This window comes from Chroicocephalus ridibundus, chromosome 1 (genome assembly GCF_963924245.1).
Source record: "Chroicocephalus ridibundus chromosome 1, bChrRid1.1, whole genome shotgun sequence".
Lineage (NCBI taxonomy): Eukaryota > Metazoa > Chordata > Aves > Charadriiformes > Laridae > Chroicocephalus > Chroicocephalus ridibundus.
Genome location: NC_086284.1, coordinates 198285808 through 198305682, shown reverse-complemented (window position 1 = coordinate 198305682; position 19875 = coordinate 198285808). Strand labels below are relative to the sequence as shown.

The 19875-nt window shown below is 43.2% G+C and overlaps 1 protein-coding gene across 1 annotated transcript; it reads right to left on the bottom strand.

Moving 5' to 3' along the window:
• Positions 1-1267: 1267 nt before the first annotated feature.
• On the bottom strand, positions 1268-13287 carry LOC134510260 (secreted frizzled-related protein 2-like). The gene is made up of 5 exons (XM_063323339.1): positions 13152-13287; positions 4293-8553; positions 3621-3790; positions 2783-2875; positions 1268-1722 (listed from the first exon to the last, which is right to left on the bottom strand). Exons 2-5 carry the CDS (start codon positions 4577-4579, stop codon positions 1412-1414), a joined length of 861 nt encoding a protein of 286 aa, XP_063179409.1. The 5' UTR covers positions 4580-8553; positions 13152-13287; the 3' UTR covers positions 1268-1411.
• Positions 13288-19875: the final 6588 nt, after the last annotated feature.

Genomic DNA, 19875 nt, shown 5'->3' with positions numbered 1-19875 from the left:
CAAGCCCCCAGTGCTTCTCCTGGGGGTCCTGAGCGGGTCAGTGGCTGCCAGGCTGCCCATTGTCTTGGGCAGCCTCTGACAGACCCCTCCTGGAGCCGTGGGTGTGTGTAGAGCCATAACAGGCTTCTTTAAATATTTACCAGTTTTTCCTGCAGGGACTAGCACAGACTTGTCAGGATCAAATGAACTGAGCTTTTGAACAACCTACTTTTTTCTAAGCAGTGACTTCATTATACAACATAAACCGAATATAGGTTGTTTCAGCTTTTTTTTCCCCTCAGTTTCTACTAGTTTTCCAGTTCATGGTAGAAAGTGGTGGAGCAGGTATCATCAGGAGCATGCATGCAAACCTGCACTTAGGGGGGACTGTCAGGAGTACAGATCATTACAGATGGGACTTTTAGAAAGCTACCGACCATAAATTTTCCCCGTACTTGTTTCAAGAAAATATGACCATAATAGAAATTGTATTACTGAAATAGCTTCTAATTTATGTATTATCAATTACCTGTTCTTGGGTCTATTATACATATGTATAAAACTAAAATTAAGTCAAGTTCTGTCCGTCTTCATGTGATCTTTAATGTCAGTGTATTGCACTGACAATGAGGATGTTAATCATGTGTCCACTGTAATATTTTGCATTTCTTTAATATTATTGCTCCATTAGTTCCCTGCAGTCCCCTTAGACAATTGGTGAAGATTCTGCATTGGCTGTTTTAATGTGTCTGGAAATGAGAAGGGACCTTTCAGTAGGGGGGGGCGCAACTTAGATTCCAGTTGAACCATGTTCCCTTCAAGATGGCCACGCAAGAGTAAAAGGTTTCAAAAAACTGCATTTAGCCTGTGCTCTCAGGGGCTACCACTGAGACGCTGTCAGCTCTGTCATTGATGCCCCAGTAACCAAATCTTGTAGCTGGGGCCAACCATATTGTGCTTACAGTTAATGCATTCCCATTTATTCCACTTTCATTCCAGCAAAAGTGACCAGCAGAGGGCTGCCTTCTTTTAAAATACTCTAATGGGAGAAAACGAGGTGGATTAATGAAACATTAAGTAAGGGAAAGTTTAGGTAACTGGAGAAAATGGCAGAGTCAGCAGTATAGCAAAATACATTAAAGGTAGTCAGCTGGATTAAAACTGTTTTATGCCAGTTTTTGCACATATTACAAAATATTTTTGCAAAAACTCAAAGAAACATTTATACATCCTCGGCCAAGTTCAGACTTGATGCGGATAGCTAGAACACTACAGAAAGGAGGCCTGATAACACTGGGGTTTAAGTTCAACCTATAATACAATTTAAAAGGAAATTAAGACTTTACATTCCGCTTATAGTACATTCCTATTTACAAGATAGGTTTGGCATGAGAAGTCTAATAATCTTTTTTACAAATAATACGATAGCTATTTACAAGCATTTATGGTATCTCCACTTCTGAGTGGCCAAAGCCAGCTGGGAGTCCCTCCTCTGCCAACGATAAACCTGGTTTACTAAAATGACACCCTCTTCAATATTCCCCACAAGGAGATACACCATGGGGCGATGGGTCAGCGTCATCCTCTGCGTACAGTTTTCATTGATAAGCAACCACTGTTGTATCATACTCTGAGTTTCGTAAGGCAGGAGTGAGCCCTGGGTAATGAATTCCACTTGGCATTCAATGTTATATTCTTGGTCACCAAATACTGCTCTCTTTTTGGACAGCTTTACTTTCACTGCTAAGGAAAAAAAAAGGAAACACGTAAGTCACTCTGTTTACTCAAATGCGGAAACAAACACTAACAATGAAAGCAGGATGAGTCCTTAAAAATACTGTCATAATTTATGCTGATAGAGTATGGCAAGGCTTTCTCCAGCAGCAGTATACACTCTAAAATATTTTTTTTTAATAAAAGCTATGTAGTAGAGAATTTTTTAATGGAGTAGTAGAGATTTTTTTCACAAAGGTGAATAATGTATTTTTTACCATCACATTGTATGTTAGACATTGTGGATAATTGGGCTGCCCAGCTTGCCCGAGCAATTCTCCTGGAACTCACGTTGTCCATGTTATGAACCCCTCAGCAAAAATAGCTAGTAATGCTTGCTGATACCACCCTCTTAGATACTCCCTTTTCATTATAGGCATCTACCTGCCCCCCTTGACTCCACCAACACTTTTTGGCATGAAATTTCTCTATACTGCCTGAGCTAAAGCCAGCCAAAGCCGCTGAGAGTCTTTACACTGACTTCAAAGGGCTTTGCAGGAGGCTTCTAGGGCAAACTCAAAAGTATCGCCTATCCCTCCAGTAAGACAACGTGAGGTAAGAACTTCTTTTACTGATAGGATTTTCTGAGTCTCCTTTTTAGTAAGCTATGTATCATGAATAACTCATGCCCACAAGTAACAAGAACACACCACTCACTGGTGGAACAACCAAAGCTTTACTTTGGGTTTAGCCGTGAATGAAAGGCAAACCCTTTATTTTTGGCTTTTGCCAGAAATATTTTCCATAAAGCATGTTGTACTACAATGTATCCAACTAGACAAGAACAGAAGAGCTGTTTGGTTGTAAAATATATCATTAATAAATCTTTTGTGCAAAATAAATCCTCCTTATATTTTGATTAGAAAAAACATATTCTGATAAACAACCTAAAGTTGTCAACAGCCAGACTCTTAGGATTAAGACTTTGAAATCCCAGCAGAAACTGTCAATTATTTAATCCCAATTTTAAAGCATTTTAGAAGGAGAGCGGTTAGTCTCTCTAATAGCGGCCACATTAGCAAGGACTTACCAAAGTTATTGGCACAGAAAACTTCAAGAACTCTTTTGTGTGTAAAGAATTCCTCCACTGCTGGGCAGGCCTGGCAGGCAGGCTTTGGTAGGACTGGTAAGAAATGACAAAGTTTCATCGTTATCTTTTAGAATCTTCTGTATCAATTTTCTGCTCTCAAAACGGAGAGCCCACTGTTTAACCACAGGGATGACAGAGAAAAGACACAATTTGTCAGGGATAATGTAAAAGTACACACTTCTCTGAAAACGTGGATGAAAAGGAGTTTCATTTTCTGTGCCCATTCAGTCCTTGTTCAGCCTGACAAACTCAATTATCAGCATCAAATACGGCATCAAATACCTTTGTATGGTTTTTGCTGTGGCTAAGGTTGGGTGGGGAAGGTGTTAGGTGGATGGTTCTGTCAGTGACCCTGCGTTCAGCTGCGCTAGGATTGTGAATATATGAATTCAGGTGTGCCATTTATCCGTGGTAAGGTCCCTTATTAAGTCTATAAGAAGACCTCCAAATAAATCAAATACACTGTGCTGTCATGGGTATGATACTGCCCATAGCTGTGTGCAGGGTGATAATGGCCTTCCTCTTCTATCTAAGCATAGACTATCTACACTTTATGTTATTGAAGCGATGCTGATTTACATCATCTGAGGTCTGCTGCAGCTTACACTGCACGTACCAGCACTTTCCCTGCCATCTGGACAGACAGGGAGAAGCAGTATGGATAGACAAAACTCCATTTAAAAAATCACAAACTGCCTGGGAATGGTGTCCCTCCTGTCTCCTTGATTCCCAGCAACACAGACCGCGGCCACCCTCCCCTCTGCCATCTTCCAGCTACCTTTGTGCAAGTGTTTATACTCCTTGGTAAGAGATGCCAGGCACATGTCCTCGTCCGCCGGGAATCGATCACAGTCCAGACTGTGCGGCCAGGGGTGTCCGTGGCAGGCGAGCACGGGGGCACAGCTGTCACGCACGGCAACACACATGCTTCTACAAGGATGGATAAACCTGCCGCCGCAGGAAATACCAGCCTGAATCAGTTAAACTCACTCAGCGATAACAGAAACTATTGGAACAGTGATTTCTGTGCAAAGTATTTAACATCCTTCAATAATATTATAATTCCAGAAGCAGCAGCTGTGCAAACTGTGCAGGTGATCTGTATACGGACTGGACTGTGCTTACAGGATTAAGTCACAGTTTTTAAAATGCTTTTATTACAACCCGAGAAGAGCTTCAGCATCAGACTGATTCTATTCGCAATAAGTGCTTCGACTCTAAATTAACGAGAATGAAATTTCAACGTGATATCCTTTGACAACAGCATTCATTTTCCCAAGGCAAACAAAAGTTGAACATGTTTTCAGTACTTTCCTTTTTAACTAAAAAGTTAACAGAATTGTTTCAGAAAAAGTGGAGATGGCCTTTAGATTACGGTAAACATGCATTTCATTTGATCCCTGTTCTGGCAAATAAAGGCTGGAGTTTTGTACCGTGCTGTGGTACTTACGTATCTAAACAGACGGGCGCAAACAGGGAGCACAGGAATGTCCTCAGGTGAGGGTGACAGTCCGTGTGCGCAAGGTGCTGCCAGGTGGTGGATTTCAGGATAACTTCTCCCATGCTTGTGTGTCCCATCAGGTTGGGAAGCCTCATTTCGGAGTACCCAATCTTGTGGCACATGTCCAGCTCCTTGGGTATCACCACACATTTCGTGGATAATCCAATGTCAAAGCCTGCTGCCACACTTAGGAAACCACTCAGAGCAAAACCAAGTATTTTTGCAGTCAAGAACATCTTCCAGTGACTCCTGGGCTGCTGAGCAGGGAGCTGTCAAACCCCCCAGGCGCAGGGGCACGCTGAAAACCTTGTGGCTTATATACCCCAAGAGCTTAATAAACCATTGGTTATCAACTGCTTATCAAATCACTCGAGACAAGACCAGGCCTTATTGCCTATTTAAGGGATTGTTGTGATAACCAGGGAGGTGGAGGCAAAGTATAGAAGTATGTTCCCAAAAGACACCGATTTGGTATAGCCTTTCACGCGTCCCACGGTGTCAGTTGCTGCAGCGTGCTATGTGGCATATTAAATTTTGACACCTAAGACGGTTTGCTATGTGCTTTCTAAAACAAATTAAGAGATCCCTCAGAAAAACGGTTGGGCAGACAAGCTGTCTCCTGGGGCTGCTGTGTCTCCTTTGTTTTCAGACACTGCTGACAGGGCAGAAAAAACAGCCCAGATTGACTTATCAACTGAAAATGTTTTGCTTGTGCTAATTGCTCGTGTCTCTTCCACTGTTTTACAATGCAGAAGAGCTACTTTCTTTATTTGGTCAAGCGCTATAAAAGAGACAGCCTCCCGCTATTAACCAAGTATTTTGTCTGGAAATTTGGATCCCTGTCCTGTGACGTGCTAAAGGTATTAATTTTAATAGACACCCGAAAATACAGAATTGTTTTACTGATTGGATTATGTGCCTATCAGATGGTTACAGAATTCGCATCTTTCATTTATTCAAGTTCAGTGGTGGATTTAATATTGTAGGACTATTGTGGCTATCGGTATTTATTCAGACTGAGAAGGCAGTTATACATATAGAGAAAATTTGTATTACTTCAAATGAACACTTAAAATTACTCCAATAATGCAACATTTCACCTCTTTATCAATAAATGATAATTACATGAAGCCGTATGACAGCAAATGATAACCAGATGTGTACTACTTCTGTTCGCAGCACAAAAAATAGTATTAAATTTCTTAAGCTAAAAGTTAACAGAGTTACTGACTGAGTACTTCATTACTGTTCTCAGCATAGTACTGATAAACACCTCTTCGCTATAGCGAAGTTGGGGAATCAGTTAAGGTGACAGAGGGTCTGAGTAATGTGTAGCTTACCTGTTATGAATAGAAAAGTCGGATTATTAATTACAGGAGCTGAAAATTGAAAGAAAACATTTTGTAGAAATTTTTAATTCCATTAAACCATTTTTGCAATTAGTTATGGGCGTTAATTTTTATTTCCATTTCTTATTACATGATTTATTAGCAGAAATGTTTAGATGCTAATAATTCATAGGTGAATCTACTGTAAAATATCTGGCTTGATTATTAGGTTAAAATGAATATGTTCTTAATAGTGTATCAGCTAGTATTACTGAAGATTGAAATACGTTTTTCAGAAACAGCAGCTTTTTGTGCTTATACCTAGACGTAGCACAATCAGACAATGTGCTATGTATCATTTACATGTTTATACCTAAATGTTAGATTATTAATCCTAGCATCTTTGAAATCAATGACAAACCACCACTGATTACTCCTTAGCTGTCTTCTTTACTCTAAGCTACTGGGAAAATTACAGTATGTTTAAATAAGTCAGAAAAAAATGACAGAATGCGAGGTTCCAGGTACCAAAGACATATTTAAAAGAATTGTCAGTTTTTCTTTTCATGTTTTGTTGCCAGCTCTGTGGGGTTTTTTTTCAAATAAATTTGTTTTCTCTGTATCTGGTATCACACTTCAAAGCGGAGGAACTGAATTCCTACCCTGATTTAGGCCTGATGGTAGCATCCCTTTGCCAGGTGCCCCATGTATTCCGTAAGAAGGTGAAGAGCCTTACTAAAACTCGGTAAAAGTCCTGTTCTTGCTAAATCTCTGGAGATATCCCTGGGGGCTGCACTTCCCCATGGCTGGAAAGGGAGAGGGCAGACCCGCACACGAAGCCATGTTTACAATTCAGGTTGCGCTCAGCAACCGGGGTGAAACTGGGCTCCATTATATGAGTGTCCCCCTGACCCAGCAGGTAACTGCATCCATCCATGATGCTGATGTCTTTACCAAGTCACCCTATAATTTCATGGAATTAATCAAATTCCTCTCTGGCCCCAGTAGTATTCTTCCATAGCACTTTTCTCGTCTGGTTGTTATCTGAAAGTAGGTGCCAAGATCTTTGGTGAAGAAAGCCCTTCCATTTCATGTGGGGCATGGTATTACACACACATTTCTGAGTGATATAAAATATATATTAAGAAAGAGTATTTGGTCTCTGAATTATTTAGATGTTTTTCTCTGTGACTCTCTTGCAACCCACAAGAAAACTGGATTGATCCTAACTCCTGAGTCAACTCTGTTACTCCAGATAATGAGGGGTCACCAAGTCACTTGCTGTGCCAGTGCTGTTCTGCAGGAACAATGTCCTGGTGGTGCTGCCAAAGGGGCTTGCTCTGCCCCTTCCCTCCACCAAGTCCTGGCAAAGCAACCCCCGTGCTGGGCCAAGCTCTGGCTGTGCCCGAGACCGGGCATGCTGCGCAGGGGTACAGCAGGTCTGGTTTTGGGAGCTCCCTCTGGGCCACCACCAATGGACAGAACAGACATAATGAACAGAACAGGAATAAGGAGAGCGTGTGAGATGAGGGTGCTCTAATGAGAGCTAATACCGCTCCTGACAAACTTAGTCTCCATAGGAACTACCTTGAAATAAATAATTGTGTATCTCCAAGTCACTGTTTCCTACTGGGGCTTCGCAGGGGGTAAGTGACTTATGAGCCACCGCAGGGCTGTGCCTTAAGGTTTCTTTTAGCCTCAGATATGTCCCAAAGGAGGCCAGCTATCTTTGGATGCTTTGCTTTTGGCGAGCTGACTTTCAGTGGGTCATCATTCTGTAATGCTGAAGAAAATTTTCTCTGTATGAGGATGGTGGCATCTTTGGAGGCTGAGGGCCCAACCATGCCGGAAGGTTGGTTGGGAAGGAGCAGCACTCCACTGCTCGGCCACGCCTGGTACGACCCTTCAGGGGGGAGCCGGGGGTATTCAAGGGCATGGGGGACATGCCATGGCTTTGCCATCAGAAGAATGGGAAGTCATCCGCTTTGCTTCTGTTCTTGTTTTCTTGTTTGAGTGAAGTAGCCATTCACCCTGGGATTAGCAAGGCTTTACCGGTTTGTCAGGAATGAGGAACCAGGACCATCAGGAATGAGGAATCAGGACCATCACCAGTTCCAAGAACAAAATGTGCCCAAATGGCTTTGCTTGTCACCTGTGACTGCGTTGGGTTTAAGGCTGGATCTGAAGCCAGAGCGTTATCTGTAATTCGGTCATTTCTGCTAGCCGCCTTCTGTCAAGAAAGAGCTTCATTTAGGGGAGCTTCTGATTCCTCTCCTTTCTGACAGTCACTGGGTTACAGACGTTAGCTGGGTCAAATTCCTTACCCTGTGCCATTCCTTACCCTGTGCCATTCCTTACCCTGTCACCATTTACTAAGGAATTTGCCAGTTTGACACTTCTTTTCGCTACGCTCACAAGATGCTTTTAAGCAAGGGAATGACTTTGGCTGTGCTTCTGTTTAGCCTAATTATTTTGATGTTCTTTGTGAGCAGATGCTACCCTGAAACATGGTTTGACAGCAAGTCATTATCATTTATCATTTTTAGCAGGAGTCTTGCAGAACAGTTATTAAAAATGAACACGTGAGGTAGATTGCCATTGCTTGGAGAGTGCTTCGGGTCAATCGGAGGTTGGCTCCTCGGCAGAAGCCTGAGCTGCAGCACCTGCGTTGCTGTGCCATAGATTCTCCTTTCTTCGCAGATGCTCAGCTGCTCGTTGACACGGCGTGGAAAAAACCGCCAGGCAAATATACGCACAGCTTGCTTGTGGGAACACAGTCAACTGTGATTCACTGTTGCCACACCAGCTAAACGTTCAAATTACACAAAAGCTGACAGGGGCGCAGTATTTCTAATAGTGTGTAGAGGTTGCTTGAATAAAGACTGTATAAAATAAAAAAAAATAAAATTATTTGTTTAGCAAACTGTCACGAGAATTGCAAGTGTCTGCGTACATTTCAAACAGGCAGCGTAAAACGCAAGACCTGAGGGTTTAGAGAAACTTCTGCCTCAGAGTCTGGAGCGCAGCTAATGCTCTTTGAGACTTCTGAAGAAAGCTGTGTGGTTGTTCCCTTCACCACGGGCTGCATTTATTGTTCCTGGATATGAGAAACGGTCACCTGCTGATGGACCCTGATAACAGGACCAGCGGCAGGAGGCTGGGTCCCTGCCCACCTCTGGGTCGTCTCCTTTGACTGTTACCAGGGAGACAGACAGAGATTAACCAGGAGCCACCCATCAGACCCCAGGAAGAAATGGGACTGAATTTTTTTCTTCAAAGACAAGTAGGGGTTTGAGAGCAAACTAGCAGATGTAGGGATTTTGGGTTTTCATCTAAACATTTGTTGCAATATTCGGCTGGAGTCATCTTTATCTGACACCTAATTGCGGAGATGTGAGGCTCTCAGACAAGGATCAAAGCCGTGACTGTGCACCCCGACTCGCAAAAGCCGGCTGGGGAGGGGTGGCCGTCGCTCTGGTGGCAGCTTTGCTGGACCAACGTCCTTGCTCTGTGGGGCAGGATTTATTTCATAACATTTCCTTTGCTTTATTAAAAAACCAATTAGGCACGAATGGCATCTGTAAAACAGTGGAAGAAGAGTCATAGATGGTTTTTGAAAAGCCTTGTTAATTTACTCATCGCAATGGCTTTAGCATTGCTTTAATTTTATAGAACAGAAATCCTGCATTTCCTTATAATTCTATAATGCAAATAGTTAAAGGCTTACTGCCCTGGCATGCTGAGCTCTGTCCTTATTACTCTTAATTGATTAGCTGAGAGGAAATTTTGCTTTAATAGTGAAAGAGAAAGTTGATGATTTGGGTGACCCACACTTAGTTTCTGACTCTGCCGCAAGCTTCCTGCTGAAGCTTTAACCCCACCGCACTGTACTGCTCCACACACGGACTGTCCTGCTTACCACGGCGGGGGCGGGGGGAGGATGCTGGGAGTTAAACGCATTCCAATATGCAGCATTCAGATGCTACAAGAGGCACGTAAATGCCCCCGCGGATTCCAACAGTATCACCTACAGGCACAAAGGGTGCTGAATACTATACAAAACCGGGGTAAGTGGCGTTTCCTAACTAGGCCAAGTAAGTCAGGGATGGAAAAAGGGCACAGGAAGATTAGACGAGTTGCTAATTAGCTAGCAGCTAATGCAGGCGTACAACCCTGAGCTTTGCCATCGCAATATGCATTGACACACTCAGCTTTTGGGTCTCCTGCCCAGCAATATTTTGGTCACTGCAGAGCAGGACAAGTCGCGTAAAGTGATTTCAGGGGAAGAACTGAATTCCTGTGCTGGCTCACGAGCGGTGTGCTCACGGAACTGCACCCAGGCCCCATCCCATGCGCATGGCAAGACCTTACGGTGAACACCCTATTGCTTAAATCCTGTGTGAAGCGGCTTGCTCTCAAGGTGGCTGAAAGGAGGGGCCGAGCTCCCGCACGATTATCATTAAGAAAGTGGGATTTTGCTCTTCAATCATAAGCAGTGCGGCAGACTCAACAGCGGTGTTTTGCTCCAGGGGTAAGCAAATTCCAAATAATGGCTTTCAGGTGGGAGAAGAATACAGTCTGTCTGAATTTAGGGGCTTACACTATTGATCATGTACCAGAGGAGCACCTTCCACAGAGAGCCAGGAGTAATAGCCACTCTTCTCTGGTTCCCCCCAGGTAAAAAATTAAAATTCTTAGGGTTTTTTTTTTTTCTTTGGTTGGTATTGGTTTGCTGGTTTGGCTAATACTGCCTATTTTTCTTTTCAGTTTTCAGTCAGTTTTACTGGGTTTCAATTTAGTTTTGCTCTGATTTAATTTTGTGGAAGAAGGACCATTTGACAAATAGAGTTTCGTGTATTTCGGGCACAACCCTGGGTCTGCAGAAAAGCTCCTGTTTCTTTTAGATTTAAGCAGTTTTTGCAGTCTTTTGGCCACTGGGCTGATGCCGTTTTTCTCTCTATCAAATTTCTGTCATAGCCGAGTCCCCTCTCATGCATTGTATGTCACAACCAGCTCCAAATGCAAGAAAATGGGAGGTTAAATGGAGAGCGCAGCGAATCGTTTCCCAACCTCTGTGAACAAAAGGGAGCACAAGAAGACTCAAGACTGTTTCATAAGGAGGCAGAGGAGCGGCTGTTTGGGCTCCAAGTAAACAGCAAGTACATACCAACTATTTGTACTCCATTGAGAAAGTAAACAGGGTCATCTTGTCTATTCCCTGCCCCCCGCCCCAGTTCTTTCTTTGTCTGTGGCCTGTAGCCAGCTACTGATCACCAAGATAAGACGGAAACACATTAAGTCTTGAAAATTATGTCTGGCTTCTGGCTGTCACTGGAGATAGCTCTATCAGTTAAGCAAGTAAAACCGTGGGTGAGTGCTCCGCTGACTCCAGCACACCTGGAGCCCGTCCCTTTTAAGTCGCTTGATGGCATTTTGCATCTAACTTCTCTGTATCCCAGCCGCCCGGAGGAAAAGCTCTCGGCATCTGACATTGCAGCAGTACATGGCAGGCCAAGCTCCCTCCGCGTCAACGCCGAAGGAATCAGCAGACCTGAGGCATCTCTTTAAAAGTCAAACTTCAGCCTAAATGCTTTGCTGAATAAGCAAAATTAAATAACGTCTGTAAGGCTTCACAAATAAATAAATGTGCTTCAAGTATCTGAATTAGACATTATGGCCAAATCTTCTCTAAGCAAAATTCCCTCTGGCATTAGCATGATTTTTTTTCTTGAAGAATGATAGTAAAATGTAATCTCTTTCTAGACATTCAAAATATATTTAATAATCAAAACAAGTGTTCCTGTTGCAAATGGTTTTGGTGAACTGAGATTGAAACAAAGATTTGTTGAGAAATAGTCAGTTACACCCTGGACATGAATTTCAGATTCTGGTTGTTGGAATCCTGGCAGGTTTTTTTGGTTATAAATTTCTCTTCAAGCCATGACTCATAGTGTTTTAAGGGTGTAGATATACATTTTAAAATTTAAAAACCCCCATATTTTCTGGGTAAATCCTAGCCTTTATTTTTAAGTTTCCATGTCAGAGTATTTTTTGAAAGAGATTTTTTTCCTAAAAGCATTTGCAAACTTTTTCATTCAAGTACACATGTGCATACTAAGCTTTGGGTGGCTTAATTAAAACAAGTAGCTGTGTCCTGAACTCAAGTGTGTGTGTAGATAGAGTCAATATTCAAAAACTGTTTTGTGACTCACAGAAAGGACAAGTATTTTTAATTGTGGCAATTACAAATTACTTAAAAGAGTAAGTGCTTCACAGATGAGTGTGCATGATATATAATTGCTACCTGACTGCTATGCAAATAGTTCTTGTCTCTTCTGTTACTTCAGCTGTGTGGCTGAAGAAGAGATACTTGCTGAAGGTCTGAATATTCTCTACTTACTTATTTTCACTCTCCCCATTTTGGATATTCCCTTACCCGCACCTTCTGGCAAAGGATGACCACAAAAGACAGTCTTTTGGAGCCCTTAATGCACCTTCTTACTCCACCAAAAGGCACATTTGCTATTACCGCTGTCACTTATCTACTTTTCTTCAGTATTTCTCATGTAATTCTCAAGGAACTCAAAACGTTTTTCAGGTTTCAGTGAACGAAGCCACCAGCCTTTTGTGTAGCCCATTTTGATTACAAATGCGTAGCCAAATCACACCTCCTCGTGAGGAGTGAAGGCGGCGAGAGGGAGCCGGAGCACGGCTCTGTGGCAGGCGAGTGGCAGGACCACGCCAGGCGTTAACGGGATGATCACGGGCAGCTCCGGACATCACATGTCATAATGGCTTAACAGACACTACTTCTTCTGAGACAAACCTCTATGATTTTCTCTATGTTTTCATGCAGGGATGGTATCCCTGTAAATAGCTTGTAAGTCTTCTTGTCCATCTGAGAAGACATCTAGTACAACAGTTACGTAAAAGTAAATAGATTTTGCATCTTGTACACTTGCTAAATCTTTTTACATACACCCTAATGGGGTTACATAGGGCTTTCTCATAACACCCTGATACCAGGCCCTAAAAATATGCAAAACCTCAGCAATTGCCCCTATAGAGAGCATTCATATTGCCGCAGCAATTCCTACAGCGGGCCTAAGAGTCAGGTCAACCGCTCCATCCCTGCTCCATTTTGCGGGACAGCCCCATTGGTATTCATGACAGACTTTAAATCCTCTGCAAAGTGGGAGAATTCAGTTAAAAAACCCAACCAAACAAATCAGTCTCCAAACAGAAAGCATAGATGGAATATGCTTTAAAAAAGATGGGGAAGAAAATAAGTTTTCCCTTTCTTTGGCCCTTCAGAGGGCAGATAGCAGGTTACTTCCCTTTCACCCTGGCTTATGTCGCACCAGAACCGTGTCTCTATTGAGATCAAAGACATTTGGTTTCTATTACCCTATCTGGAACAGAAGTTCACTGATAAAGAAGTCTCCACCCTGATGATTAAACCCTCTTTGGATTTAAATACCTGGGCAGAGCCCTTCAGCCGGCAGGATTCGAGGGTCCGTGACTCCAGCGCCCATTTGCTAATCTGGATGCAGACCGTGTTTGGCTTTCACAGCCCTTTACCCTCATCCCAGGACAATCTTTTTCTTCCAGTGGCGCTACCGGGAAATGCAATGGAGATGAATCTGTCCTAAATAGCTACACAACAGCAAAAGCTGAGCAAATAAGTAAGGAAAAATTATAGACCAAGCGCTTAGAAATGGCTCAAAATCAAACAGTATATAAACGATCTTTAAAACTGTGGCTTACATCTAATTAGTTTATGAAGCTAAGGGAGGGAGAAACAGAAAAATAATTAAAATTAAGGTTAATTAGGAGAGGCTGATTATTTTTTTTTTTTTCATCTTAGGAACCATTTTCATTCTCTAAATAGCATTAAGGGTTTCATGCTGGTTGCAGTGACCAAAGATTAATAACTGTATCCACAGGAGGCTCCTTTCATTATGGAAACCACAGAGGAGCGAATAGTTTAGAGGGGAAGGTATTTTGAAATTAGACTCAGGAACATCCAGAGACAAAAGGTTTGTGATTGCAGCTCTAGTTTCAGACCTTAAAAGGAGCGTGTTTGCCTGACAGCTTCTTCAGCTTTTTTCCCCTGATTATGCCTGTCTGATAAAAGCTATCACCACTCCCCATAAGCCTTGCCTTTTTATACCTACATCTCTACTACAGCATTACTGCTGTTAAATGTACTAGGCCAGGAGGGCTTTTTTTGTTTGGTGAGGGAGAAAAGTATTTTTAGAAAATACATCCAGAGATTGTAACCTGAGCACTCGGTTGTGTGGGTAAATGCTCTGTATTTCTTTCCTTTCCTTTCCTTTCTTTTTTCTTTTTTAACAATTGAGTGAGATTTTGCAGTCCTTACTTATGCTGAGTAGTATTTTTCTTCTTGATATGCTATGAAAATGGAACAGAAGTACTGAAGTTATTAACAGGTTGATTCTGTACCCAAGGAAGCCACTGACAGCTTCCATAACCCATGATTATATCCTGAACACCGAGATTCTGCCAATTTTTCTTATGCTGAGAGTTACAATACACACTAGTGATGTCAGTGCCGTTCTCATGGCATACCTTGGTGTGAGCAAGAACCGACGAAGGCGTTCAACACAAACAGGCCACCCATTCCACTCTTTTGGGTGAATTACCTTTCAGGAGGTTATATAAAAATGCTTGGTTTGGGAACAGGATATTAAAAAAGGATTCAGTATGGAAGGTACTTTGCCCTGCCATTTGGTTGACTGAGTAAAACTTCCTCCCCCTAATATCTTGGCTCCGGCAAAGGATGCTGCAGGCGCATATGCCAAGCTTTAAAGGGAAAAAACAACCTATCTCCCTGGGCTTGCTGGGGTCCTTACACAGCCATTCCCTCCATGCACGCCCCTGGGAGAAGCCAGCTTGGGCCTGTGCCCACACACGTGAGAACATTCCCTTGGCCATTTCTCTTTTGGAGGATTAGTGGCATTTGATTTACCTGGTAAGAACACTCCTTGGGTAGATAAAGCTAACACAGAAAAATGAGGGGAACTGCTGCTTCAAACTCTGCCTACTTCCAAGTTTTCATTTTTCTCCTTTCCAAGAGCAATGGACCATTTCTGGTTCAGGCTCTTCATAACCAGCCTTACTGACGTGCCCATGGTTTTTTTAAGGCCTAGTACTCCTGGACAAGAAGAAAGAGATTTTGTCTTCTTTAAACCTAATAATTGATCACAAAGGATGGACAGAGCAGCTGATGATGTCACATCACTATATTAGAGAAGAATTTTTCAACCCTAAGGAGCCCTCAGGCAACCTCTGGTACGAATTTGGCACATTAAGGCAAGTCAGTCTTTGGGGCACAGCGATGCTCTCAGCTTGTTCAACTCAGCTCTTCAGCCTTTCCTGAGCATTTTCTCATGGGTGGTCATGCTTACCCCACTGCTAAGGTTTGAGGTTACAGCGCAAAGAGAATCTTCCCCTTACACAAATAATTTATATCTCAGAGTACATTAACAGTGCCAAACAGTAGTTATGGAAGGCAATTCAAAAGCTGGAAGACATGCAGCAAGTTCATAACATTTATAATCGTATCAAATCCAGGTGGTCAAAACCACTAATTCAGCTATAAAGCATGAACGGCTATAAAATCCATTGAGAAACCCAAGGAAAAGTAGTTAATGTTCTGGTTTAGGGATGTAAAATGGCAATACTGAGTAGCTATAGTAATTACAGTTATAGTGAGCTGTTTGTGAAGAGAACCCTGCTCATTTTAGAGTCTCCAGATAGTCGCTTGTTTACATATGGTCATAGTTTCACACCTGTTCTGATAATTCAGCAACCTTAATGTAAAGCATTAACAGAGTGTGTAGAAGCCGTAAGGGGAGTCGTGTTTAAAGCCAGTAAAGTGACATGGGACTGAGAGTTTATTTGTGTCCCTGGTGACTTAGCCTTCCCACTCTGCCAGCAGGTGGGACATGATCTCAGCATTCACAATATTCTCACTTCTCTGGTTTTACCTCTCTGACCGGTCCGATTGTTTATTTAAGATATTAGTAATGCCTTCGAAAAATCCTCCTGTATTGTCTTTTCTTTGTTGAAAGGAAATCTGTGCTCTCTTGCAGTTATTTTCCTTCCTGTCGCATCATTACCTTTTGCACAAATGCATCATGTATGAAAAACTTAATTAGGGCAAATGACCTTGTCGTGGTATTTACTCGTTCAAAATCTTGTTAACAACAAATGAGAGACTCACAGGGACTTACAGTAGATTTGCCAAATGGCAGGGGAAATGCATATTATTTCCATTTTATTCTGGAACACTGCCAATAAATCTTTTCAACTTGACCCTAGTTTAGTATCTAGGTCAGGGCAGAAGGCAGGGGGCAGCCGGGGACAGCCCCAGCCCGAGGTGTGGGGCACCTTCCTCGGAATGGGGACAGGCCAGGCTGGGACATCAGCCCGTGGGTGGGGCCCATGGCCGGGGGGCAGCAGGAGCTGCATCTCAGGACGGGCCAAGGCGAGATCCTCAGCTGGAAGCAGCTCCCCCAGCCAGAGTTCGGCCCCACGGTGTCTGGGAGCCTCTGCCCAGGGTCACCGCGGGGAAGGGGCCACCCACGGCCGCACCGGCTCTGAGCTGGCCCCCAGCCCCGGCAGCCAAACCTCCGTGAGCCCCCGGGGATGCTCTCACAACCCTTACAGCAGGGCTCACCATCACTCGCTCCTAAACAACTACTTCACAAAGGCTGCATTTTTATTATGTTATGGCTAGAGGACAACGGCACAAAGAGATTGGAGTCATATCCATCCACCCACCCCTTTGGGGTGAGCACAATTTTCCAGGCACTGTTGGCTCTGTGGCCATGCCTGTGCTAGTAAATTAACCCTGCCTGGAGCAGTTTGCTGGATCTAAGTCCAGCTGGCAAGAAACTGCCCAACTCCGCACTATGAAAGCCTCTAACCCTCCAAAGCTGGCCAATGGCATCCCATTGCCTGTTAGGAGCACAACCAGGCCACCGCCAGCTCCTCAGCTGCACCGGGGGAGTCCAGGAAGATCACAGCTGCCCCAGGCCAAAGTTTGTTAAGTTTGTGAGTTTGTTAATGCAGCAACTACGTGTCCATGACACAGCTCCCGCCAGCTTCCACGTGCAAGCACAGAGCTTTCCCTGCTGCAGTAGGCACCGAGGTCTCCAGCCAAGCAGCTAAAACAGGAGGGACAGCCAAAGGCAGCTTTGGCGGATGGGGGGAGAGGGATCTATAGCTTCTACAGGTGATCATTTGGGATACCACAACCATCAGACCGTGCTTTCATGTCCTGCGCTCCACCTTGTCTTAGTGATCACATAGTTGCTGCCTTCTGCAAGAGCTGGGGTGCAGGATGTAAAAACATCCTAACACAGTCTTAGAGCAGACTTAGTCATTGCCCTCAATGAAGGTGATACCACATGAAGAAAAATAAGATAAACCTGTGTGATAAAACACATAGCCAAGGAACTCACGATCCCCTAGGTAACCTGTGTTGACAGTAGCAATGATACGGACAGATTGAGACTGTTGGGACCACAATGAACCCCTGAGATTAATTTCCCTGTAGGTCCGTTTTCGCCTGGGAATCCAGAATTAAGAACCCTAGCTAACACACTCCCTGCAGACGCCTTACATTTAATGTAATCATTTAAATGGAATCAAACATTTGCCTGATTTGATCATCTTGTTCCAGCAAGACGGAACAACATACATGTTTCTAGATGAACCTACATTTCTGAAGGACGCTTTCCGGGAGTTCCCCGCAGTGTTGTGCTTCCCTCATCAATATGCAAACCTGTTCTTAAAAAAAAGGTGCCCTGCTTCAGGACTAGGAGACATTTTGTGTGCACCTGTCATGCTTCCTCTTTATTCAAAGTTTATACTATGTATATTTTCTGCGTTAAATAAAAAGCCACCTTGAGATCCTTTTAAGAGTTCAAATTCTAACCAAAATGACTTGGTTACTCCAGCCATGGTTCAAGATTCTTCCCGAGTAGCAATTTTAATTCCTTATAGCTATAGCTGACCTTTATTTTATAACGTATCCTAGATCTTGAGAGGGGTTTGCTTTAAAGAAAGCTTTAGTTAATCTTTTTTTATGATTACACTTCTCAGCCATATTTTCTCTCCTTACAGTAGCACACTACCATTTTTATGAAAAAGGAAATTCAAAGTTGACTCAAGCCCAAAATGCACGGGGTTTCTAGGAACATCAACATGGTTGGACACATGCCAAAGTGGTACTACCTGGTGGCAGGAACAGGGTATGGACAAACAGGGCTTTTAAAATGCCTGAAAAAAAAGCTGCCTTGGCCCAGGCCCCAGCGGACTAAATGCCCGTGGTTTCCCAAGCAGTCTAATTTTACAGTTATAACCTGTGATAATGTTACTGCTATAATAATAATAATGAATTTCCCATTGATATCAGACTGAATAGGATCAGGTGGCAGTCTTTGGTTGTGTTGGCATCACGAGTGTCACTCGGATGAGAGCCTTGTTGCTGCAGGCATCGTGCAAACGCAGCAGGAGACTTCTGCTCCTTACGAGCACGTGGCCCCCGGACAGCAGAACTGAGAGCATTCTCAAGCGGGACCTGAGCAATTTCTTTCATTACATTTCATTTGGTTGCTTCACTGGTTGCCTCATTTTGCCTCTTTCGCTTCTCAAAGATAACAGCACATTCAACATACTTCAGTGAAAGGCTTGTAAGAGTTGCATGCCTGGATGCAACTCAGCTGGGAGACCTTGGAGTGAACTAGAAAATTCCAGCATGGAAATGTAACGAGGTTAAGCGTAAAGGAGCTCTGTTTGCAGAGCAGGATAGCAGCAGACAAAAATAATGAATCCTTAAATTATTTTCCTTGCCCCCGCTTGCCTCCTTGCAGAGGGATGCTGTTCCTGGTAGCTAAAAAGCACGCATCATTCCCATGCCCGAGAGCTGCATGTGGTTGCTAGGTGGCAATCCAGTTTTTAGATCATTATGTTACCACCCCAGAGAGCCGCAAATAATCTGTGTGCAAGAGCTGCTCATTAACTGCTAGTCCATGAAGTTTCAAAGGGTGTCTGCACGATGGAAGCCCGCCTCCCTTGATCTTTCTCCAACTCATGCTTCTGAATTCTTAAAAATACTTGGGAGGAGATTTTAAGTGCTGTAGTCCATGAAACTGCTTCTCGTATTATTTGACTTGCACAACCAGTTGCCCTACAGTGTTCAGGAGCTGGAGAATTAATCAGCGGAGACAGTAGGTGTTATGAGCCCCGATTCTCTCCCTGGTACCTGCAGGGACCATCTAAAGTCCTACAGGAGTATTTCATACCAAGATCCAGTGAATGACAGCATCTAACAGATGCTCCATTCTCTGACAACCTTAGCTGAAGCAGACCAGAAGCAGGTGATACTTGTATTTGAACAGCAGATCAGAAAGTAGGAAGCTCAAAGAATCCCACCCAGCTCATACGCCTGGTAGTTCTGAATCAAGAACAAAGTGGATCTTCCGAACACATTTTGCAGGCCGCGTATTAGCACTCACCTCAGTGTTATTCTGTAAAAAACCCCAGAAAATAAGTGAAATTGTGAGCCACATTTGGCCCGCACCACCACATTATCAAAATTCAACATGAAAGATGAGTCTTCAATGCAATGAAGACTTATACATAAGGGGACAATCTCGCTCTAAAAGAGTCGGGGGGCACATGGGTTTTCAGGGCAAAGGTTCCATACATCCTACTAGAACTCTGTTAACTCAAATTTCCCTGTCTGACTTGAAGCTAAAATCAGGCTGAGGAATACAACTGGGTTTAAAGGACTGAAATCCTGTCCTTCAGAACAAAGCAGAGATATCTGGTAAAATCCAAGCTGCTGTAAGAAATAATTAGGTGGCAGCAGAACAATCAGATCATCTCCGTGGCTGACTTACAGATTGGAAAATGGGAGAAAGGTTAGGATCTGTCGTCTGACTGACTTCCAAAATAAACTACATCAGCAGCTCATATTACATGAAATGTACCTACAATATTAGGTTTCATACAGTTCCCTTATACCAAAAACACTATTTTCAGGAGTGATTATACATTTGGGAATAGATATGGGGAAAATAAGACCATTATTGTGTAAAAAACAAACCCTCAACCTTTATTTTTCACAATACACTCATTTCAAGTACATGCAGAATGTGTTTACATTT

Excerpts from the sequence above, each read along its gene's own strand:
- LOC134510260 (XM_063323339.1), bottom strand. The coding sequence starts at position 4,579 with ATGTTCTTGACTGCAAAAATACTTGGTTTTGCTCTGAGTGGTTTCCTA. Across the intron at positions 3,791-4,292 it reads GCGCCCGTCTGTTTAGATAC|GTTTATCCATCCTTGTAGAA; the intron begins GTAAGTACCACA and ends CTGCGGCGGCAG. Across the intron at positions 1,723-2,782 it reads TTTCTGTGCCAATAACTTTG|CAGTGAAAGTAAAGCTGTCC; the intron begins GTAAGTCCTTGC and ends TTTTTTCCTTAG.